Source organism: Scyliorhinus canicula, chromosome 10 (assembly GCF_902713615.1).
Source record: "Scyliorhinus canicula chromosome 10, sScyCan1.1, whole genome shotgun sequence".
Classification (NCBI taxonomy): Eukaryota; Metazoa; Chordata; class Chondrichthyes; order Carcharhiniformes; family Scyliorhinidae; genus Scyliorhinus; species Scyliorhinus canicula.
The window spans coordinates 64,759,565-64,780,385 of record NC_052155.1 but is presented as its reverse complement, the minus strand read 5'-3'; the positions used below and the strand labels follow the sequence as shown (position 1 = coordinate 64,780,385).

Genomic DNA, 20,821 nt, shown 5'->3' with positions numbered 1-20,821 from the left:
AATAGTTTTAACAAATTGGTAGCTTAAATAATAAACAAATTAATGCATACGATTCAACCATGCATTTAATAGGTTTAAAAAAAAATCAGTTAGAAGATGCTGAATGAAAACATATTCTCATCAGACAGCACATTTTCCTGTATATAGTTTTCATTTAAGCAGACAACAAGCAATCAGCTACCTTTAAGCACAAAACATTTTCTTGGACAGACACAGAACTGCTTGGAATGACACAGGTCTCTATCCTGCTGCAGTGGGACATTTCACCTTCTTTCTACATTCCAACTCAAAAAGCTTTCCATGGAAGCGCAAGTGCTTCTTTTGCCGGACATGTTGGGCCGCCAGTCATTTCTAACATAGCTCAGTTGGCCCACCTTCTCGAGAGAGACACTTGCCAGAAGCAATCTTTTGAGCATTAACCTGATGACACACAATCTGGCTGATGCGACTCTGGACTCCCGGAACTGGATTGGGAACACCAATTGAATTAATTCCTTCCTCGCTAGATTGCCAAAAGTTTAGGTGGTGGAAAGCGAGCAATTGCAGAGACAGGGTGCGTGATTCTCCCATGCCGCGCCGTATGGGAGAATCACCATTCGCACCATTTTTTCCCGCTGCGCCGGTCCGACGCCGGCAGGTGAATCTCTGAGGAGTGCCGGCGCGTTTGGCGCGGCGCCGGTCACGGGCCACGGTCCGCAGCCGGGCTGCCGATTCTCCGGCCTTGATGGGCCGAGCGGCCGTACGTAAATGGCAGAGTCCCGCGGGCGCCGTTCAAACCTGGTAGTTGCCGGCGGAAACTCTGCGCGAAGGGTCGGGGGCGGCCTGTGGGGCGGGGAAAAGCGCTCCTTCAGCTGGGGGGGGGGGGGGGGGGGGTGGCCTCTGATGGGGTCTGGCCCACGATTGGGTCCCACCGATCGGCAGGTCGGCCTCTCCTGCTCCGGCCCTACTTTATTACACGTCCGGCCCCAGAACCCCCACGCCATGTTGCGTCAGGGCCGGAGCTCCAGCATGTGCTGGCCCCCTGTGGGGGCCAGAATCGGTACTGCCCGCGCCCGTTTAGCGCCATCGTGAAACGCAACGGCGCGGACACTGTCCCACGGAGAATCGCGCCCAGGATTCCCTCTGGGTTCCAGCCCAACCTGGCTGCACAGTGATGGTACGCTGTGGCGGGCAAGACTTCAGACAGGAAGCCTGCCCATGCCCCAAGGGAGGTCTTGAAAATGGTAAATTCAGGGCTGTTTCCCACCCAGTCTAAAATGTTTGCAATTCCACGCAGGAAACCTCGGAACATTGAAAGTTTTATCTCGGGGCTGGGGGGGGGGGGGGGGGGGTTGAAGGGATGCCTCCATCAGAAGGTGCCTTCTGACTGGGTTTCTCACCCCTTAAGGCCGGGATGACCTCTGGACCATCTGCCCTATTCTCCGAGACCCCGACCGACCTTCCTCACAATGCCCCAAGCCTTCCTGACCCCCCCACCCACACAGGCACCCCTTGCACTTGCTTCGATTCATAAAGACTTAGACTCAGGCAGCTCTGCGTACTTCCTCTTCTGGCGCTACAGCGATTGAAGAACTGCCGGCCAATCAGATTGGCTCGCAGCTATCCAAGTTGGGCTTTCCTCCCGAATAAGGGGTGGGTGTCCCACCTATTTCCAGCCAATACTTATTAGAGCGTAAAGTACAGCATGGCAGCGAAGCGCCAGTGCGGATGTGCTCCCTGACAACTCTTTGGATGGTGGGGGACCAAGCCCTTGCCACCCTAAAAAGTCAGGCCTATAAAGATCAAGTGCAAGGGCAGCACGTGGCACAGTGGTTATCACTGCTGCCTATGGCACTGAGGACCTGGGTTCGAATCCCGGCCCTGGGTCACTATCCATGTGATTTTGCACATTCTCCCCGTGTCTGCGTGGGTTTCACCCCCACAATCCAAAGATGTGCAGGTTAGGTGGATTGTCCATGCTAAATTGCCCCATAATTGGAAAAAAAATAATTGGGTACTCTAAATTTAAAAAAAATGAAGATCCAAGTGCTCATCTGCAAGTTGAATCTTATACCAGTGTTACATGAAGAGCCAGGCACTCAACTTGCAGTCAAGTTGATTTTGAAAAACATATTTTTCTGTTGTAAAGTGCTTGTGCGTGCGCTACAGTGTTTTTGGGAGGTATTGTGCTGAGTTCCTGAATTTGTCAGAGAGGGTTTCTTCATCCTCTCAAGAAGTCAGAGGCTTAGGTGACCTGTCCATACAAGGTCTGGGACAGTAATGAAAGTGTCTCTGGGTCTGCAGATGGACCGAGACTGACTGGTAGGCTGGCCAATGCGCAACACATCTGTGTATGTGTGTCCATAGCATTCTCCTGTATGCCGACCCAACAAAGGTCATCAAACAAATCCTCTGCAGCATAACTAAGTTGTAGTTTTACCTTTCAGTGAGACCTGGCAAGCAAACCATCCTTTTCCCTGGCCTTGCTGGAAAGTGAACCCCCCTTCCTAAGAGAACTGTGGGTGTTCTTACAACATATCGACTTCAGCGGTCCAAGAAGGCAGAACACCACCAACATCTTGAGGGCAGTTAGGGATAGGCAATAAATACTGAACTAGCCAGTGCCGTCCACCTCCCCATGAACAAATTTAAGAAAAGCTGCAGCTCACTCATGCCCAATAATTCACCACTTCCCAAATCTATACTAGTGGCCATGCTTTTACAGTGTTCGTATCTGAACTGGTGGCTGTAAGCACCAGAACAAATGACAGGGCCACTTCATCCGTACTGTGCTGTTACTCCCTCTTCCTTCTTGGGCTGTTGCAGCCAGGCAGATGGCAGTTTCTGGGTATCTAAAAGCAGAATATCTGAAGGGGAAGAGCGGTGTGAAAAAAGGGAATTGAAATGGAAAACAAATTGTCTATGGTCACACCATCAGCTCTAGAGACAAGGGCTCAAATCCTACCACGGCAGTTGGTGGAATTTAAATTCAATTAATAAATCTGGAATTAAAAGCTAATGTCGGCAATGGTGACCATGAAACAATTGTTGATCGTTATAAAAACTCACCTGGTTCACTAATGTCCTTTAGGGAAGGACATCCTAATCTGGTCTGGTTTACATACGACTTCAAATCCACAGCAATGTGGTTGACTCTTAACTGCTCGCTGAAATGGCCGGTTCAAGGGAAATTAGGCATGGCCAACAATGTTGGTTTTGCCAGCAACTCCCACATCCCATGAAAGATTAAAGCTAAAGTTTTCCGGCTGTTCCCACCGGCAGGATCCTCCGGTCCCATAGTGGGTATGAACAATGGGAAAACCCATTGACAGCAGCGGGACTGAAAACTCCCGCCACTGGCCAATGGTGGGTCACCCCTGCAAAACTCACTGTGGTGCAGCGCAGAAAATCCTAACCTAAATAAAAATGGACAGACTGCATTTAAGAGAAAGCTCTAAGATTAGCAACTCACAGTGCATTGCTTAATCCCTGAAGTTGCTGGTGGATTTACACATTAACAACAGCATCATGGCAGCCAAGATTGATTTTCACACAAGTATAGATTGAAACACCAAAAAATTATCCATACGATGGAAGTATAGCATAATACATTATTAACCTTTTTAAATTTTTTAAAGTTCTTCAATTGGCTGTTCTCTGTACTTGAGGCAAGTATTTTCCCTCTTCCAGGCTGGTTAACAACAAGCGACTTGAACACAGTTACCAGAAGCCTGCTTGGAAGAGCTTCATTATTTTCAGATTCATGGAGTAATTCTAAATACTACAAAACAAAGCAAACATATTAGCATAATTATCATAGGAATTGCTGATTCACAATTGTCCATCGTTCATCGAGTTGCTCACCCTGTCAAGTCTATTCAGTGTTGCAATGAGATCATCTCTCATTGTTCTAAATTTGGGATACGTTAGGTTCATTCTACTCAATCCCTCCTCATAAAATTATCCTTAGCCTCAAATCAATCTAGTGAATCTTTCTAGCATCCCTAAGGCTAGTGTATCTCTCCTTGGGTAAGGAGATAAAAACTGCACACAGCAATCCAGTTCTGCTCTCAGAAAAGCCCTGTAACGATCGCAACAAAATTTCATTTCCTTACTCTTTTAAAAAATGACACAAAACCTTATGCTGAGATGAGGAAAAATCTTTTCACTCAGAGTATGGCTGATTCTCCACCCAGAGGCTCAGCTGTTGGGATTGGTAATTTATTTGGGCAAGAAGGGAATCAAAATATACAAGGAGAGGTCAGGAAAGTGAAGTTGCTGTAGAAGCTCAATGTGAGCCAACCTAGGGGGTTGTATGATCTACTCCTTTTACTTACATTTATATTTATACCCACATCTAGGACAGGGTGCATCTTTTTTATAGATGATGAATTATAGATTAATGCGCATGAAAATCACTTCAAATTAAAATAAAATATTTCCTTTTTTATAAAAGGACATATTATAAGTCAAATTTAGTGGAAGTATTGTTTGTGATTTGCTAGTGGACGTTTAGTTGGTTGGTTCCCACATGGTCTGGAGCCTGGAGCTTGAAGGCTATGCTTCAGTTAAGTGATTACCTGAACACAACCTCAGACTGTTGGGAGTTTGCTACATTATGCCACCGGTTTTGTCCTGCCTGCTGTTCTGTTTCTGAAAACCGATTCCGACATTGACAGTACTTTGCTATTACTCGACTTTCCAGGTAATGGATGGCATGGTAGCACAGTGGTTAGCACTGTTGCTTCACAGAGCCAGGGACACGGATTCGATTCCCGGCTTGGGTCACTTGCGGAGTCACACGTTTCCCCAGTGTCTGCGTGGGTTTCCTCCAAGCGCTCCGGTTTCCTCCAAGTCTCAAAAGACGTGCTTCTTAGGTGAATTGGACATTCTGAATTCTCCTTCAGTGTACCCGAACAGGCGCTGCAGTGTGGTGACTAGGGGATTTTCACAGTAAGTTAATTGCAGTGTTGATGCAAGCCGACTTGTGACACTAATAAAGATTATTAATATTGAAAAGTTTGACATCCCTGGTACCAGTCTAATAAATCTTCTCTGTACCTTCTCCAAGGCCTTGACATCCTTCCTTTCTATTCAGGACTTTTTCCATTTTACAAAATACACAACACTCATTCAAGTTTATAAAATTTTCATAACCAACCAATCCATCATCCCACCGCGTGTCCCGTTTTATTTCAGCAAACCCCACCCCCCGACCTACTGCCCGCACTCTTTGCTGACGACCAGCAATTCTTGGAGATAAACTACCTCCACCATGAATAGAACCCCTAATGGTATACTTCATTTTCTCTAGACGCAGAAACTCCGACAGATCTCCCATCCACGCCATCACCCTAGGGTGGCTCTGGGACCAGCCACCCTAGCAAAATCGTCCTCCAGGCTATCAGAGAGGGAAATGCCAACATATCAGCTTCTCTTCCCCTACTGCACTCCCAGCTCATCCGATACCTCAGATATTGCCACTAACAATCTGGACACCACCCTCTCTGGCATTATCTCAAATAACAATTCGCAGAACTTCCCCAATTTCAGACAGGACTAGAGCATGTGTATGGTTCACCAGTCTCCTTGAACACCATTCACATCTGTTCTCCACCTCTGGAAAAAAAAACACACACACGTTTTAGCCTTGTGCACTCTGTGCACCTCTTTAAACTGGATTAAGCTCATACTCGCACACAAAGAGGTAGAGTTTATCCTACGTAAGGCCTCACACCATATTCCCCCCCCCCCCCCTTCAAATGCACCACCCAACTCTTCCACTTCCTCTTTATCTCCTCCAGCGAGGCCCTCTCCCTCAACTGCCTAAAGTTATCCAAAATATTCCCCCCCCTTACCACATCCTCAGGCACTACATTGTCCATCAACGAGGGGGGTGGCAACCGAGGAAAAGTGGCCAGCTCCTTCCGCACAAAGTTTCTAACCTGGAGATACATGAACCCATTTTCCTTGGGACCTTTCCACCAGTTCCTCTAATCCTGCAAAACTACCCTCCACAACTAAATCCCTAAATCTCTCTACTCCCTCCAGTTTCTGGACTCTACAGGTCGAGTCAAACCCCACTGGCATAAATCTATGGTCCTTGCATATCGGCACACAAAATAACATTGCCTCTCTGTTAAAATATTGTCTAAACTGGTTCCAGACTCTTAATGAGACTTCCACCTTCGGGCTCGCAGAGTACCTGGCTGGTGAGAACGGAAGAGCAGCCATCACCAATGCCCTCAAACCCGACCCTGTACAGGATGCATCCATCAGCCCCACACCAACCCTTCCTCCAAGATCCTTTTCTCAACCTTCTCGACATTTGCAGCCCAGTAGTTCATCAAATTCGGCAACGCCAACCTCACCCCACCCCCCACTCACTGATAGCAGCAGTGCACACTACCTCTTCAAATCTCCCTTCATCCCTATTATCAAGCTGGCCAAATTCAATGCCCAGTCATGAGCCACCTGAAATTCCACCAAGCCAGCCAAAATGGAAACTTCTCTAGGCCTCCTCCCTGACCCCGAGGGCTCACCAGAAACACCGCACTTTTCCCCACATTAGGTTTACACCCTGAAAAGAAGCCAAACTTACTGAACACATGCATAATCCTTCCCACACTGTAGAGTAGGTCTGTACATAAAACAGCAAGTCGTCTGCGTACAAGGACTCTCCGTGCTCCATACCTCCCCTCTCTGTTGATGACTTCTGTGCGATAGCCAGCAGTTCACCAATGCAAAAAGCAACAGGGAAAGTGGACACCCCTGCCTTGTTCCCCTATATAATTGAAAGTACCCTGAGCTTAATGCATTAGTATGAACGATCACGTGGGGCCTCATACACCAGTCTGATCCAAGAAATAAGCCTGGATCGAAACCCAAACCGTCCCAGCATCTCAGACATGCTCTCATTCTTCCCGGTTGAACACTTTCTCTGCATCTATTGCGATTACCACCTCCAGCTCCGAACCGGACAGGGGCGACAGCACCACATTCAATAGTCTCATTATATGAACCGAGAATTGTCGGCCCTTCACAAATCCAGTCTGATCCTCAACTGCTATCCTCAGCAGACATTCCTCCAAGCCTGTTGCCAGCACCTTGGCCAACAACTTTGCGTCGGCATTCAACAGAGATATGGGCCGGTAAAACCCACACTCTTTTTGGATCCTTATCCTTGTTCAGTATTAGAGAGATAGAAGCCTGCACCAATGTGGTTAGCAACTCTCCCCAGGGTAAATCATTAAACATTGACAACAGATGAGGCCCTGGCTCCATTGCAACTTTTTGTTTCCAGAATTCCACTGGGAATCCATCCAGGCCCGGAACCTTCCTAGACTGCAGCGAGCAGATGCACCTCAATTTCCTCCAGCCATAGTGGAGCCTCCAGCCCCTGCACTTTCTCCTCCTCCACCACTGGGAAGTCTAACCCATCTAAGAACCGTTTCATGTCAGAGTCCCCCTCTCAGAAACCACTCCAGCCCCCCCCAGGTTTGTACCGTCTCCCTCTAGGCAGCCTGCCATCTCACACTGGTGAGCCTACTGGCCTTCTCCCCAAGTTCAGAGAATGCCCCTCGTACCTGACACAACTGGCCAACCACTTTCCTCATCGATACCAATTCAAACTCCACCTGGAGCTTCTTCCTCTCCTTCAACAATTCCTCCTTTGGGGTAGCCGAGTACTGCTGGCCCACCGCCAGAATAGCCTCCACCAACACTCCACCTTTTCCCTGTGTGTGTTAATCGATATCAGCTCCCCTCAATCACTGCTTTTAACGCCTCCCAGAACGTGGAAGGAGAGACCTCCTCAACTTCACGTACGTTCCGATGACTGCAGCTATCCTCCCACACGCCCCCTTATCCGGCAACAATGCCACATACAACTTCCACAAAGGTCGCTGGGCTCAACCGCTCTTCAAACACAAATCCACATAACGCAGAGCATGTTCAGATATGACAACTGCCGAATATTTCGACCTACCACCACAGGGAGCAATACCTTAACCACTATGGAAAAGTCAATGTGGGAGTAAACCCTGTGCAAGTGAAAAAAGGGAGAATTCCATGGATCAAACCCCCCATCGCCCATCTGTTCCATGATCTCAAGCAACTCCTTTGCCACCCCCAATATCTTCAGGGATTTAGGACGCAACCTATCCAATCTGGGGCCAAGCACACAATTAATCAGCCGATGTGAATCCAAACCCGGGACCGCCATCAGCACCCACTTAAGAAACTCTGTATCCTCCCTATTGGGTGCGTTCACATTCACCAAAACCATAGGGGCCCCCTCCAACCTTCCATTCACCGTCACTTATCTACCCCTCGGATCTCCCTCTATATTACCCACTGAAAAGGCCACCCTCTTATTAATAAGCACTACGGTTCCCCTCGTCTTCGCGTCAAATGCAGAATGGAACACTTATCCCATCCACCTTTTCCTCAACTTCGTTTGATTCCTAATCCTCAGGCGAGTCTCTTATTAGAAAACCACATCCACCTACAAGCTCTTTAAATGGGCGAACACCCCAGATCTTTTAATCGGCCCATTGAATCCCCTCACGTTCCAAATGACCAGTCTGGTTGGGGGCCTCACCCCACGCGCCCCCTCCCAGCCACATCCTAGTCTTAAGGGGATCTCACACGGCTCTCCCTCGCCCAGATTTCAGGCCCAAGATGGCTACTACCACCTCCCTCCACCCCACAGCTCAACAAAGAGACCTTCATTGTCAGCAGCCTACCCACCCAACTCCACCTGCACCCCATCAACTTCCTCCCCCCACCAACCCCAAAGAAAACCCAACCGTCTTAGGTTGTTATCCCAATCCACAAAAGAAAACCCACCACTCCGCAAATAACCAGCCACGACATTCTTCCCCACTCCACTTCCCGTTCATCAGCATCTTTGCTAGCAGGGGAGAACTGACCTGGGGAGAAATGCAAGTTATATTTACAAAAGGTTCCACGCCCCAACCCCCCTCTACTTGAATCCACTCTTTTTGTACTCCAAACCCGTCCTTCCCACCTCCCCCCCATTCCTAACAATTGCTTTTTAAAAAATAAACATTCTATCGAGGTAATTATGGTTTTATAACAACAACAGAAGAAACAGTGTACATACAAATATAAACATAGTGAAAAAGCCTTCTTCCTCCCTCACCAGGTCCCACCATTTCTAACACCCTACTCTAAACTAAACTAAACTAAACCCCAATCCACCCCCCCCTTCTGCTGACCGTTAATTTTCCCCAAAGAAGTCGACAAACGGCTGCCACCTCCGGACGAACCCCAACATTGACCCCCTCAGGCCGAACTTGATTTTCTCCAGAGAAAGCTAGCCATGTCAGTTAGCCAGGTCTCTGACTTCGGGGGCTTTGAGTCCCTCCAAGCTAATAATATCCGTTTCTGGGCTACCAGAGAGGCAAAGGCCAGAACGTCTGCCTCTTTCTCCTCCTGGATTCCCGGGTCTTCCGACACTCCGAAAATCGCCACCTTTGGACTCTGTGCCACCCTCGTTTTCAACACCTTAGACATGACATCGGCAAACCCCTGCCAGAATCCCCTTAGCTTCGGGCATGCCCAGAACATATGGACTTGGTTCGCTGGTCCTCCCGCACATCTTGCGCACCTATCTTCTACCGCAAAGAACCTGCTCATCTGGGCCACTGTCATGTAAGCCCAGTGAATGATCTTAAACTGTATCAGGCTGAGCCTGGCACATGGTGTGGACGCGTTGACTCTACTCAGAGTTTGCCCAGAGACCATCCTCTATCTCTCCTCCTAACCCCTCTTCCCATTTGTGTTTCAGCTCCTCAGTCTGTATTTCCTCTGACCGCATGAGTTCCTCGTTAATGTCAGAAACCTTCCCTTCTCCCACCCACATTCTGGAAACTACCCTGTCCTGTATCCCCCTTGGTGGTAGGAGCAGGAAGGTCGAGACCTGCCTGCGTAGGAAGTCCCACGCTTGCAGGTACCTGAACTCATTTCCTTCAGTCAAATAAAATTTCTCCTCCAACTCACTCAGGCTGGGAAGCTCCCCTCTATAAACATATCTTCCATCCTCTCGATCCCTGCTCTCTGCCATCTCCGGAATCCTCCATCTAGCCTTCCCGGGGCAAACCGGTGATTATTGCAGTTTAGAGACCAGACCGATGCTCCCTCTGTTCCCACATGTTTCCTCCATTGCCCCCAATTCTCAGAGCTGCGACCATCACGGGGCTGATGGAGGACCGTGCCGGCAGAAACGGCAGAGGCGCTGTTACCAATGCCCCAAAACTACTGCCCTTGCATGATGCTGCCTCTACTCGTTCCCACATCGACCCTCCCTCCCCTTCCCCACCACCACCCACTTTCTAATCATGGCATATTCGCTGCCCAATAATAATTCCTAAAGCCGCCTCCCCCGGCTGCGCTCCAGCATCCCCTATTTTGCTCGCGGGGTCTTACCCGCCCATACAAAGCCAGAGATCACCTTATTGACCCGTTTAAAGAAGGACCGTGGAATAAAGATGGGGAAACACTGAAAACAGGAATCCCGGGAGGACCATCATTTTCACTGTCTGTACCCTCCCAGCCAGTGTCAACGGGAGCACGTCCCGCTTTCGGAAATCTTCCTTCATTTGGTCTACTAGTCGGGCCAGATTTAACTTGTGTAGCTGTTCCCCTTCCCGCGCCACCTGGATGCCTACGTACCGAAAGCTTCCCCCATCACTCTAAACGGCAGCTCCCCCAATCCCCTCTCCTGCCCCCTTGCCTGGATCACGAACATCTCACGTTTCCCCCCATGTTCAATTTATAACCCGAAAACCGGCCAAACTCCCCCAGAATCCTCATCATTTCTTCCATCCCTTCTAGTGGGTCCGTAACATAAAGGAGCAGGTCATCTGCGTATAGCGAGACTGTGTTCCACCCCATCCCCCGGACCAGCCCCTTGAGGCTCTCAACGCAATTGCCAGCGGCTCTATGGCCAGCGCAAACAGCAGTGGGAAGAGGGGGCATCCCCGCCTTGTCCCCCGGTGCAGCCTAAAATAGCCCGTTGTCAACCTGTTCGTTCATACACTTGCCACAGGAGCCTGATACAGCAGTCTGACCCAGTCGATGAAGCCCTGTCCAAATCCAAACCGCCCTAGTACCTCCCACAGATAATCCCATTCCACCCGATCAAATGCCTTCTCTGCGTCCATTGCGACCACTACCTCCGCGTCCCTGCTGTTATGGGCCAGGGTTTAGAGAACCCCAAAGTGTATCATGGAGTTCACCTGACCCACAATTATTAATAGATTGTTGTATGGGGAGCACACGGCCACTCTACAGGTGTGGTACAGCAGAAATGGAAAAGTATTTTTTAAAAGCAAAACAATGTTTATTCTATAAACTCAAGTTAACCTTTTTAAAACATACAGTGAACATCTTAGCAACCATCAATTCAAATACAACCCCCAAAGAATACAACACTAAGTAACCCTTAATAACTTCCCAAACAACATCCAGAAGATAGAAGAAACAACTTTCAACAGAAGCACATTAGGTTTACATTCACTGCTGAGAACATCTATAATTCTGAATTCACCAAATGATCAAGAGATAGTCTTTTGATGGCAGAGAGATCAACACTACACCTGCTCTGTCTGGCTTCAGCTCCCACACTGAAAATAAAACTAAAACACACCCTGCAGCCTGCTCAAAAACAAAAGTAAAAAGGTGACAGACAGCCCAACTCCACCCACTCTCTAACATCACTGCAGTAATAAACACCCATTTCTTAAAGGTACTCTCACTACAGATATTTATATACACACCCATTTATGAACACCCATTTCTTAAAGGTACTCTCACATGACACTGCCCTCTGGGGGCATCATGATCACATTCAGCAACCTGCTTACATTGGCCGCCAACTGTCTACCCTTATTGAATATCGTCTGGTCCTCCCCAATGACACCCGGAACGCAGTCTTCAATCCTAGAGGACAAGATTTTGGCCAACAGTTTGGCATCTACACCTTAGTAGGAGGATCGGTCTGTAGGACCCGCATAGCTCCGGGTCCTTATCCCGCTTCAGGATCAATGAGATAGTGGCTGTGACATCGTCGAGGGAAGCACCCCTCTCTCCCTTGCCTCATTAAATGTCCTCATCAGCAGTCACCCCAGCATCCCAGAGAACCTTTTATAAAACTCCATCGGGTACCCATCCGGTCCAGGGGCTTTACCTGACTGCATGGCCTTTAGCCCTTCTGCTAGTTCTTCCACCCTCAGCCCCCCTAAGAATTGCCTCATCCTCTCTGGCCCAGCTGGGGGTTCGGACTCATGCAGCCTGCTGTAAAACTCCTTATTAACCCCTGCTGAATCTCCGATCAGGTACCCATCTCTGTCTCTTACTTTCCCAATCTCCCTGGCTGCCTCACTCTTTCTGAGCTGCTGCACAAGCATTCTGCTGGCCTTCGATCCGTATTCATAAATCACCCCCCCCCCCCCCCCCACTTGCCTTCCTCAGCTGCTCCACCACCTTCCTTGTAGTTAACAAGTCAAACTCCGCCTGTGGCCTCCGTCGTTCCCTTAAAAGCCCTGCCTCTGGGGTCTCCGCATAATTCCGGTCAACCTGCAGTAGTTCTCTCATCCGTCGGTCCTTCTCTGCTCTGTTTGCTTTCTCCCTGTGGGCCCGTATCGAGATCAGCTCCCCTCTAACCACCGCCTTCAGTGCCTCTCAGACCATTGCAGCTAAGACTTGCCCTGTGTCATTAACTTCCAGATAGTTCTGGATACATTTCCCCACCCGCCCACACACCTCCTCATCCGCAAAAGTCCAACATCAAGTCTCCAGTGCGTGCATTGGCCACCCTCCTTGCTCACCTGTAGGTCAACCCAGTGCTGGGCATAATCCGAGATTGTGATCACTGAATATTCGGTGTCCACTACCCCCGTCAGTAAAGCCCTGTTCAGGATAAAAAAGTCAATAAGGGAGTACACTTTATGCACGTGTGAGTAGTGTGAGTAGAAGGAGAACTCCTTCACTCTCGGCCACCCAAATCTCCATGGGTCCACCCCCCCCCCCCCCCCTCCCCCGCCATTGCTGGCACCCTGCCTGTCCTTGAGCGTGACCGGTCTTGCCCTGGGTCAATGACTGTGTTGAAGCCCCCCACCCCCATGACCAACATATTATGGAAAAATATGGAAAAAAGGTCCAAAGGCCCAACCCCGAGCTGGAGACACCAAATGTACGACCTACTCCTTCATTGCCGCAACCAGAGGTCTTCCCTAACAATTGCTTTAACGCATCCAAAAGCCCACACCCCCACACAGGGCAACAGATATTACAAAACGATAACATGAAAATCCAATGAAAACAGAACCAAACACACCATCAAAACTCAGCCGTGCAGTCCCCAAGTCTTGGTAGATTCTGACGGTGTGGTCTTTCCAACTGCACTCTCATGTCTCCCTAGCCCACCTCAGGATCTTTTCTTTGTCCAAGTACCTGTGTAATGGGACTATGACCACCTGTGCCGGCTCCCAGGTTCTGAGCTTTCTCCTCAGGTGACTGATGGGCCAGGTCCACTTCAGGAGGGCTCGTAAAGACCCCCTCCCCCATCAACTGCTCGAACTTCTTTGCTACAAATTCTGTGGCGTTCGCTCCTTCTGTGCCCTCAGGCAGCATAACGCTCCTCAACTTTAGTCGACTGGAGCGGTTCTCCAGGTCATCAATCTTGGCCTTCATCATTTTTTGCCCCTCCAACATCATTATCACCTCTGCCTCTAAGGAGGCAATCCGATTCTCATAGTCAGAAACCGTCTCCTCCACAAACAAAGAAAAGTATAGCACAGGAACAGGCCCTTCGGCCCTCCAAGCCTGAGCCAACCATGCTGCCCGTCTAAACTAAAATCTTCTACACTTCCGGGGTCCGTATCCCTCTATTCCCTTCCTATTCATGTATTTGTCTAGATGCCCCTTAAACATCACTATCGTCCCTGCTTCCACCACCTCCTCCGGCAGTGAGTTCCAGGTACCCACTACCCTCTGTGAAAAAAACTTTCCTCGTACATCTCCTCTAAACCTTGCCCCTCTCACCTTAAACCTATGCCCCCTAGTAATTGACCCCTCTACCATGGGAAAAAGTCTCTTGACTATCCACCCTGTCTATGCCCCTCATAATTTTGTATACCTCTATCAGGTCGCCCCTCAACCTCGGTCGTTCCAGTGAGAACAAACCAAGTTTATTCAACCTCTCCTCATAGCTAATGCCCTCAATACCAGGCAACATCCTGGTAAATCTCTTCTGCATGCTCTCTAAAGCCTCCACACCCTTCTGGTAGCGTGGCGACCAGAATTGAACATTGTACTCCAAGTGTGAACTAACTAAGGTTCTATACAGCAGCAACATGACTTGCCAATTCTTATACTCAATGCCCCGGCCAATGAAGGCAAGCATGCCGTATGCCTTCTTGACTACCTTCTCCACCTGTGTTGCCCCTTTCAGTGACCTGTACACCTAGATCTCTCTGACTGTCAATACTACACCTAGATATCTCCGACTGTCAATACTACACCTAGATATCTCAGACTGTCAATACTACACCTAGATATCTCCGACTGTCAATACTTTTGGATTGGCGAGTTCTGCAATTTCAACCGTTGTTTCACTTTTTCCAGTGCTGCCCGAATTGGATTGGTCACCTCGCCCAAGTCCTCCGTGACCATCTGCCTTTGCTTCTGAAACTCTGTCGACAGGAACACCACCAGCTTCAGTCGACCATTGAGCGGGCAACAATGCCACATGTCCCTCTGCCATGTTTTCTCCTTCTGCGCTACACCTGTCCTCCGAGTTCAAAGAGTGCCCTTTACTCGACATAGTCCTCGTTTGATAACTCTTCGACATCCCATACCGGAGTAGGAATCCTAGTTCCTCCACTGTACCACTTTTCTACCTGCATAGCACCCGCAAAATGGGCAGGAAGGGCCCAAAAAAAACAAGTCTTCAGGCAGGAGCCACCTTATGTGCGACCTCTCACTTCATGGCCGCTACCGCAAGTCCAACATCCTTAAATGTGGAACCCAAAACTGGACAAAAACTCCAGCTGGGGCCTAACCTGTGATTTATAAGGTTTAGCATAATTTCATTCATATCCCCAATTATAAAGCCAAGAATGTTTTTGTTTTTTTAAAAATACAAAGCACTCTCAACTTGTCTGACCACCTTCAACAATTATGTGAACGTTTCAACAGTCCCTGTAAATAGTGTAGAATATTAATACTGCTTGATGTTTCTGGTTTACGATCCCATGACGGCAACAGGTTTTATTTAGAGAAAATGAAAGAAAAAGGTGACTCTGCCAGTATGGTGCAATCTAAGCTAATCCTGTAATTTAGTTCCTTCGTCAAAAGCCTGCATCTCTCACGACATCAAATATTTACCACTTTCACGTTAAAAGATGCATAATTAAAAATGAACAATTCCCCTGGCAAAGCATTTCATGATCCAACAGCTATTTGTATGAAGATTTTTTTTCCTGATCTCTGCTCACCGAGTGACAATTTTCAATTGCTTGCCATTGATTCCCAAACCAGTGTAATTATTAACCTTATGGAAAAAGTTTAACAATTATGTGAGGTCTTTAAGTCTCCTAATAGCCAGCTTCAGTAAAGGCACTCCCAAAATCTCAATTTTCGCCTCAATTGTTTGGTAGTCCAGAACTTCATATTGCTGAACAAAAGACATGTCAAATCTTTTCATCTTCCACTAATCAGGACATTTCCAAGAATACTGAAGGCAATTGAACAACAATTTATACTTCATAAGAAGAGTGCCGATTGGTTGGCAAGTAGATTCTGATTGGTCGAGGCATTGCCATGGAGAATATACACTTCTCTGGTATATAATCTTGGCAATCTAAATGCAAGGACAAGTGATCAAAAATAATGCTAACTCATAGTGCAAAATTGGGTTGGGCAGTGTGGAGAGATTAAAGAAACAACAAAGCAGATAAAACATTTTGACTGAACTATGCACGATAGCAAAGGAAAATATTTCTGCTCCAGAGTATTGACTGACATGGTGCTTTCAGTGTTTCTATGAAATTGTTGTTTGGTGGAATTGTTTATTTGATCAAACTTGTGTATGTGGACCAACGGGGTTGACGATAATTATCACAGATTAATCAGATAGCCAGGATGAACACTGATTGTACAGTGCGAGAGGGAAAGAAAATTCGAGAGAGACAGGTATTGGAATTGAAAAAAATTCTAAACTATTTAATAATCAAGTGAAATGTAACTTTTATCTGCGTAGACATTCTTTTATACAGTTCATGATAGATGCAAATCAATTTATAACATATTAAATGAACAACTTCAAAGTCTCAGGCTGGTCATCCAATGATCACAGAAAATTTTCCACTTACTGACATAGACTACAAAGTATGAACTTCACATTAGGACAACATAAAATACCATGCAAATCTGTCGTTTTCCAGTCACCTTACTTTTAAAAGAAATAAACAAACTGAATATTTTTTAAACAGAAAACTCCCGTGCACATGATTGGCCTCAGAATTGCAGTTTTATTATTTTGCTTATCGTGAGACTAGGGATCTAAGAATTAATGCTACATAACCCAGATATATTGCGCAGCCTTATCACCACCGGCTTTTAGGGGCACCTCTCTCTCAGTCGCATTGCAACTTGGATAGCATATACATATATATGTTTCTGGAACATACCTCTTCATTCACCTGAGGAAGGAGCAGTGCTCCGAAAGCTAGTGTTTGAAACGAACATGTTGGACTTTAACCTGGTGTTATAAGACTTCTTACTGTGCTCACCAAAGATCAAAACATTGCTATAGTAGAAGCACTGATCTTCAGTACTGACCGGAAACATCTGTAAGAAAGGCAGGACAAAGGAGCCGAGGGCTCAGGAGAGGTTAGTAAAGTTTCCAGACCACATAATAGAACAGAGAGTATAGGAGGTGGCAGGAATCTAAGCTCAGTCAGAGTAAAAAAGGTGACAAGTGTGAGAAGGGAGTGGTCAATGCAAGACTGAGGGTGTTGTACCTAAATGTGTGCAGTATACGGAACAAGATAAATGAGCTTGTTGCGCACATTGAAATTGGCTGGTACGATTTTGTGGGCATCACAGAGACGTGGCTGCAAAGGGATTAGGGCTGGGATCTGAATATCCAAGGATATGTGTCCTATTGAAAGGACAGGCAGATGGGCAGAGGGGTTGGGGTTGCCTTGTTAGTGAGGAATGAAGTTCAAACGATAGTAAGAAGCGATATAGGATCAGAAGACCTAGAATCTGTGTGGGTAGAGTTGAGGAATCGCAAAGGTACAGGTCCCCTAGCAGTAGTTGGGATGTGGGGCAGAAACTAAATCCAAGAGATAGAAAAGGCATATAAAAAAGGCCATATTACAATAGTCATGGGGGACTTCAATATGCAGTTGGACTGGGAAAAACAGGCTGGTAGTGGGTCCCAAGAAAAGGAATTTGTGGAATATCCAAGAGATTTTTTTGGAGCAGATTGTGACAGAGCCTACTAGGAAAAAGACAATTCTGTAAAGTTTAGTAATGATTTAATATGGTTGGATTTGCAATAGTGTAAAATACTTACATTATTTGACTCCTTATTAAGGCCCACAGGTAATTTGTGCTTAATATCGGATTCCTGGTTGACTTGTGATGTCTTTGCATGCTTGAATACAAAGAAAAAAAAATACATTTACATTCCAGAATTTCCACTTAATTAACATGCCCCAAAATATATCTTTTATGCAAACTGCGTTGTGAATCTGGGTACCACGGGTATAGTTTTAATAGTGGCTACATTTCTCTAAAAAAAATGTGATGTGTAATGAGGCAGACTTGATTAGGAAACTGTAGGTGAAGGAACCCTTAGGGAGCAGTGACCACAATATGATATAATTTACCCGGCAGTTTGAGAGGGAGAAGCTGGAATCAGATGCAACGGTATTACAATTAAATAAGGGTAACTACAAAGACATGAGGGGAAAGCTGGCCAGAGTTGATTGGAAGGGGAACCTAGCAGGGAAGACAGTGGAACAGCAATGGCAGATTTGGAAGGTTATTCGGGAGGCACAACAGAAATTCATCCTAAGGAGGTGGAATCAGGCCAAGGCATCCATGGCTGATGAGGGAAGTCAAGGACACCATAAAAGCAAAAGAAAAAGTATACAAAGTGGCAAGGATTAGTGGGAAGCCTTTAAAATCAAGCAGAGGACAACTAAAAAGGTAATAAGTGGGAAGAAGATGAAATATGAGAGTAAGCTAGCTAGTAATATAACAGAAGATAGGAAGAGATTTTTTCAATATATAAAAGGTGAGAGAGAGGCAAAAATAGACATTGGACCACTGGAAATGAGGTTGGAGAAGTAATAATAGGAAACAAAGAAATGGCGGAGGAACTGTATAGTTACTTTGCATCAGTCTTCACGGTGGAGATACCAGTGGGATGCCAGAGCTCCCGGAGAATCAGGGGGAAGAGGCGAGTGCGCGGACGATTACTAAGGAGAAGGTTCTGGGGAAACGTAAAGGTTTGAAGGTGGATAAATCACCTGGACTGTAAGGACTGGATCCCACCTGGACTGGACCCCAGAGTTCTAAAGGAGATAGCTCAGGAGATTGTGGAGGCATTGGTGTTGATCGTTCAGGAATCACTGGAGGCAGGAATCATAGAATCATAGAATTTACAGTGCAGAAGGAGGCCATTCAGCCTATCAAGTCTGCACTGGCTCTTGGAAAGAGCACCCTACCCAAGCCCACACCTCCACTCCATCCCCATAACCCAGTAACCCCACCCAACACGAAGGGCAATTTTGGATACTAAGGGCAATTTAGCATGACCAATCCACCTAACCTGCACATCTTTGGACTGTGGGAGGAAACCGGAGCACCCGGAGGAAACCCACACACACACACACACACACAGAGAGAACGTGCAGCGACCCAAGCCAGGAGTCGAACCTGGGACCCTGGAGCTGTGAAGCAATTGTGCGAACCACTCTGTTAGCATGTTGCCCAAAGGTCCCAGAGGACTGGAAAGTGGCTAATGTAACACCCATTTAAGAAGGGAGGCAGAAGACAGGAAATTATAGGCCTGACTTTGGTCATTGGTAAGATTTTAGAGTCCATTATTAAAGATGAGATCGCGGAAGTGCATGAAAAAATAGGGCTGAGTCAGCATGGCTTCGTCAAGGGGAGGTCACGTTTGATAAATCTGTTGGAATTCTTTGAGGAGGTAACAAGGAAGTTAGACAAAGGAGAACCAGTGGACGTGATTTATTTAGATTTCCATAAGACCTTTGACAAGGTGCCGCATAGGAGACTGTGAAATGGGTTAAGAGCCCATGGTGTTAAGGGTAAGATCCTGACATGAATAGAGGATTGGCTGACTGGCAGAAGGCAGAGAGTGGGGATAAAGGGGTCTTTTCAGGATGGCAGCCAGTGACTAGTGGTGTGCCTCAGGGGTCTGTGCTTGGGCCACAACGTTTCACAATATGCATTAATGATCTGGAAAAAGGAACTGAAAGCACTGTTGCAAAGTTTGCAGATGATACAAAGATATGTAAAAGAACAGGTCGTATTGAGAAGGATTTGGACAGGCTAAGAGAGTGGGCAAAGAAGTGGAAGATGGAATACAATGTGGAAAAGTGTGAGGTTATGCACTTTGGAAGGATGAATGGAGGGATAGACTATTTTCTAAAATGGGGAAATGCTCAGGAAATCAGAAGCACAAAGGGACTTGGGAGTCCTTGTTCAAGATTCTCTTGAGGTTAACGTGCAGGTTCAGTCAGCAGTTAGGAAAGCAAATGCAATGTTGCCATTCATGTCAAGAGGGCTAGAATATAAGAGCAGGGATGTACTTCCGAGACTGTATATGGCCCTGGTCATCGAAGGAAGGATGTGCTGGCCTTGGAAAGGGTCCAGAGGAGGTTCACAAGAATGATTCTTCAAATGAAGAGCCTGTCGTCTGAGGAATGGTCGAGGACTCTGGGTGTGCATTCTTTGATTTGATTTATTGTCACATGTATTAGTATACAGTGAAAAATATTGTTCCTTGCATGCTGTACAAACAATGCATACCGTACATAGGGAAGGAGAGGCTGCAGAATATAATGTTACAGTTATAGCAAGGTTTAGAGAAAAGATCAACTTAATACGAGGTAGGTCCATTCAAAAATCTGATGGCAGTAGGGAAGAAGCTGTTCTTGAGTCAGTTGGTACGTGACCTCAAACTTTGGTATCTTTTTCCTGATGGAAGAAGGTGGAAGAGAATATATATATATGTGGTCCTTAATTATGCTGGCTGCCTTTCTGAGGCAGCGGGAATTGTAGACAGAGTCGATGGATGGGAGGCTGGTTTGCGTGATGGATTGGGCTACATTCACAACCTTTTGTAATTTCCTGCGGTCTTGGGCAGAGTAGGATCCATACCAAACTGTGATACAACCAGAATGCTTTCTATGGTGCATCTGTAGAAGTTGGTGAGAGTCGTGGGTGACATGCCAAATTTCCTTAGTCTCATGAGAAAGAAGAGTCGTTGGTGGGCTTTCTTAACTATAATGTCGGCATAGGGTGACCAGGACAGGTTGTTGTTGATCTGGACACTGAAAAACTTGAAGCTCTCAACCCTTTCTACTTTGTTCCCATTGATGCAGACAGGGGCATGTTCTCCACTACGGTTCCTGAAGTCGATTACAATCTCCTTCGTTTTGTTGACACTGAGGGAGAGATTATTGTCGTCGCACCAGTTCACCAGATTCTCTATCTCATTCCTGTACGCTGTCTCGTCATTGTTTGAAATCCAACCCACTACTGTGGTGTC

At 46.9% G+C, this 20,821-nt stretch overlaps 1 protein-coding gene across 6 annotated transcripts in view; it reads right to left on the bottom strand.

The window, feature by feature from the left end:
* nbn (nibrin) overlaps positions 1-20,821 on the bottom strand; it is a 98,479-nt gene that overhangs the window by 6,559 nt on the left and 71,099 nt on the right. For 4 of the 6 annotated variants that reach the window (XM_038809085.1, XM_038809087.1, XM_038809086.1 and 1 more), the window contains 2 exons: positions 17,591-17,671; positions 3,599-3,760 (listed from right to left, as the gene is read on the bottom strand). In XM_038809085.1, coding sequence (XP_038665013.1) covers positions 3,599-3,760; positions 17,591-17,671 — 243 coding nt within the window. Of the gene's footprint in view, positions 1-3,598; positions 3,761-12,825; positions 12,916-17,590; positions 17,672-20,821 lie in introns of those variants that run through there. The other 2 variants (XM_038809091.1, XM_038809088.1) reach the window with 2 other exon arrangements.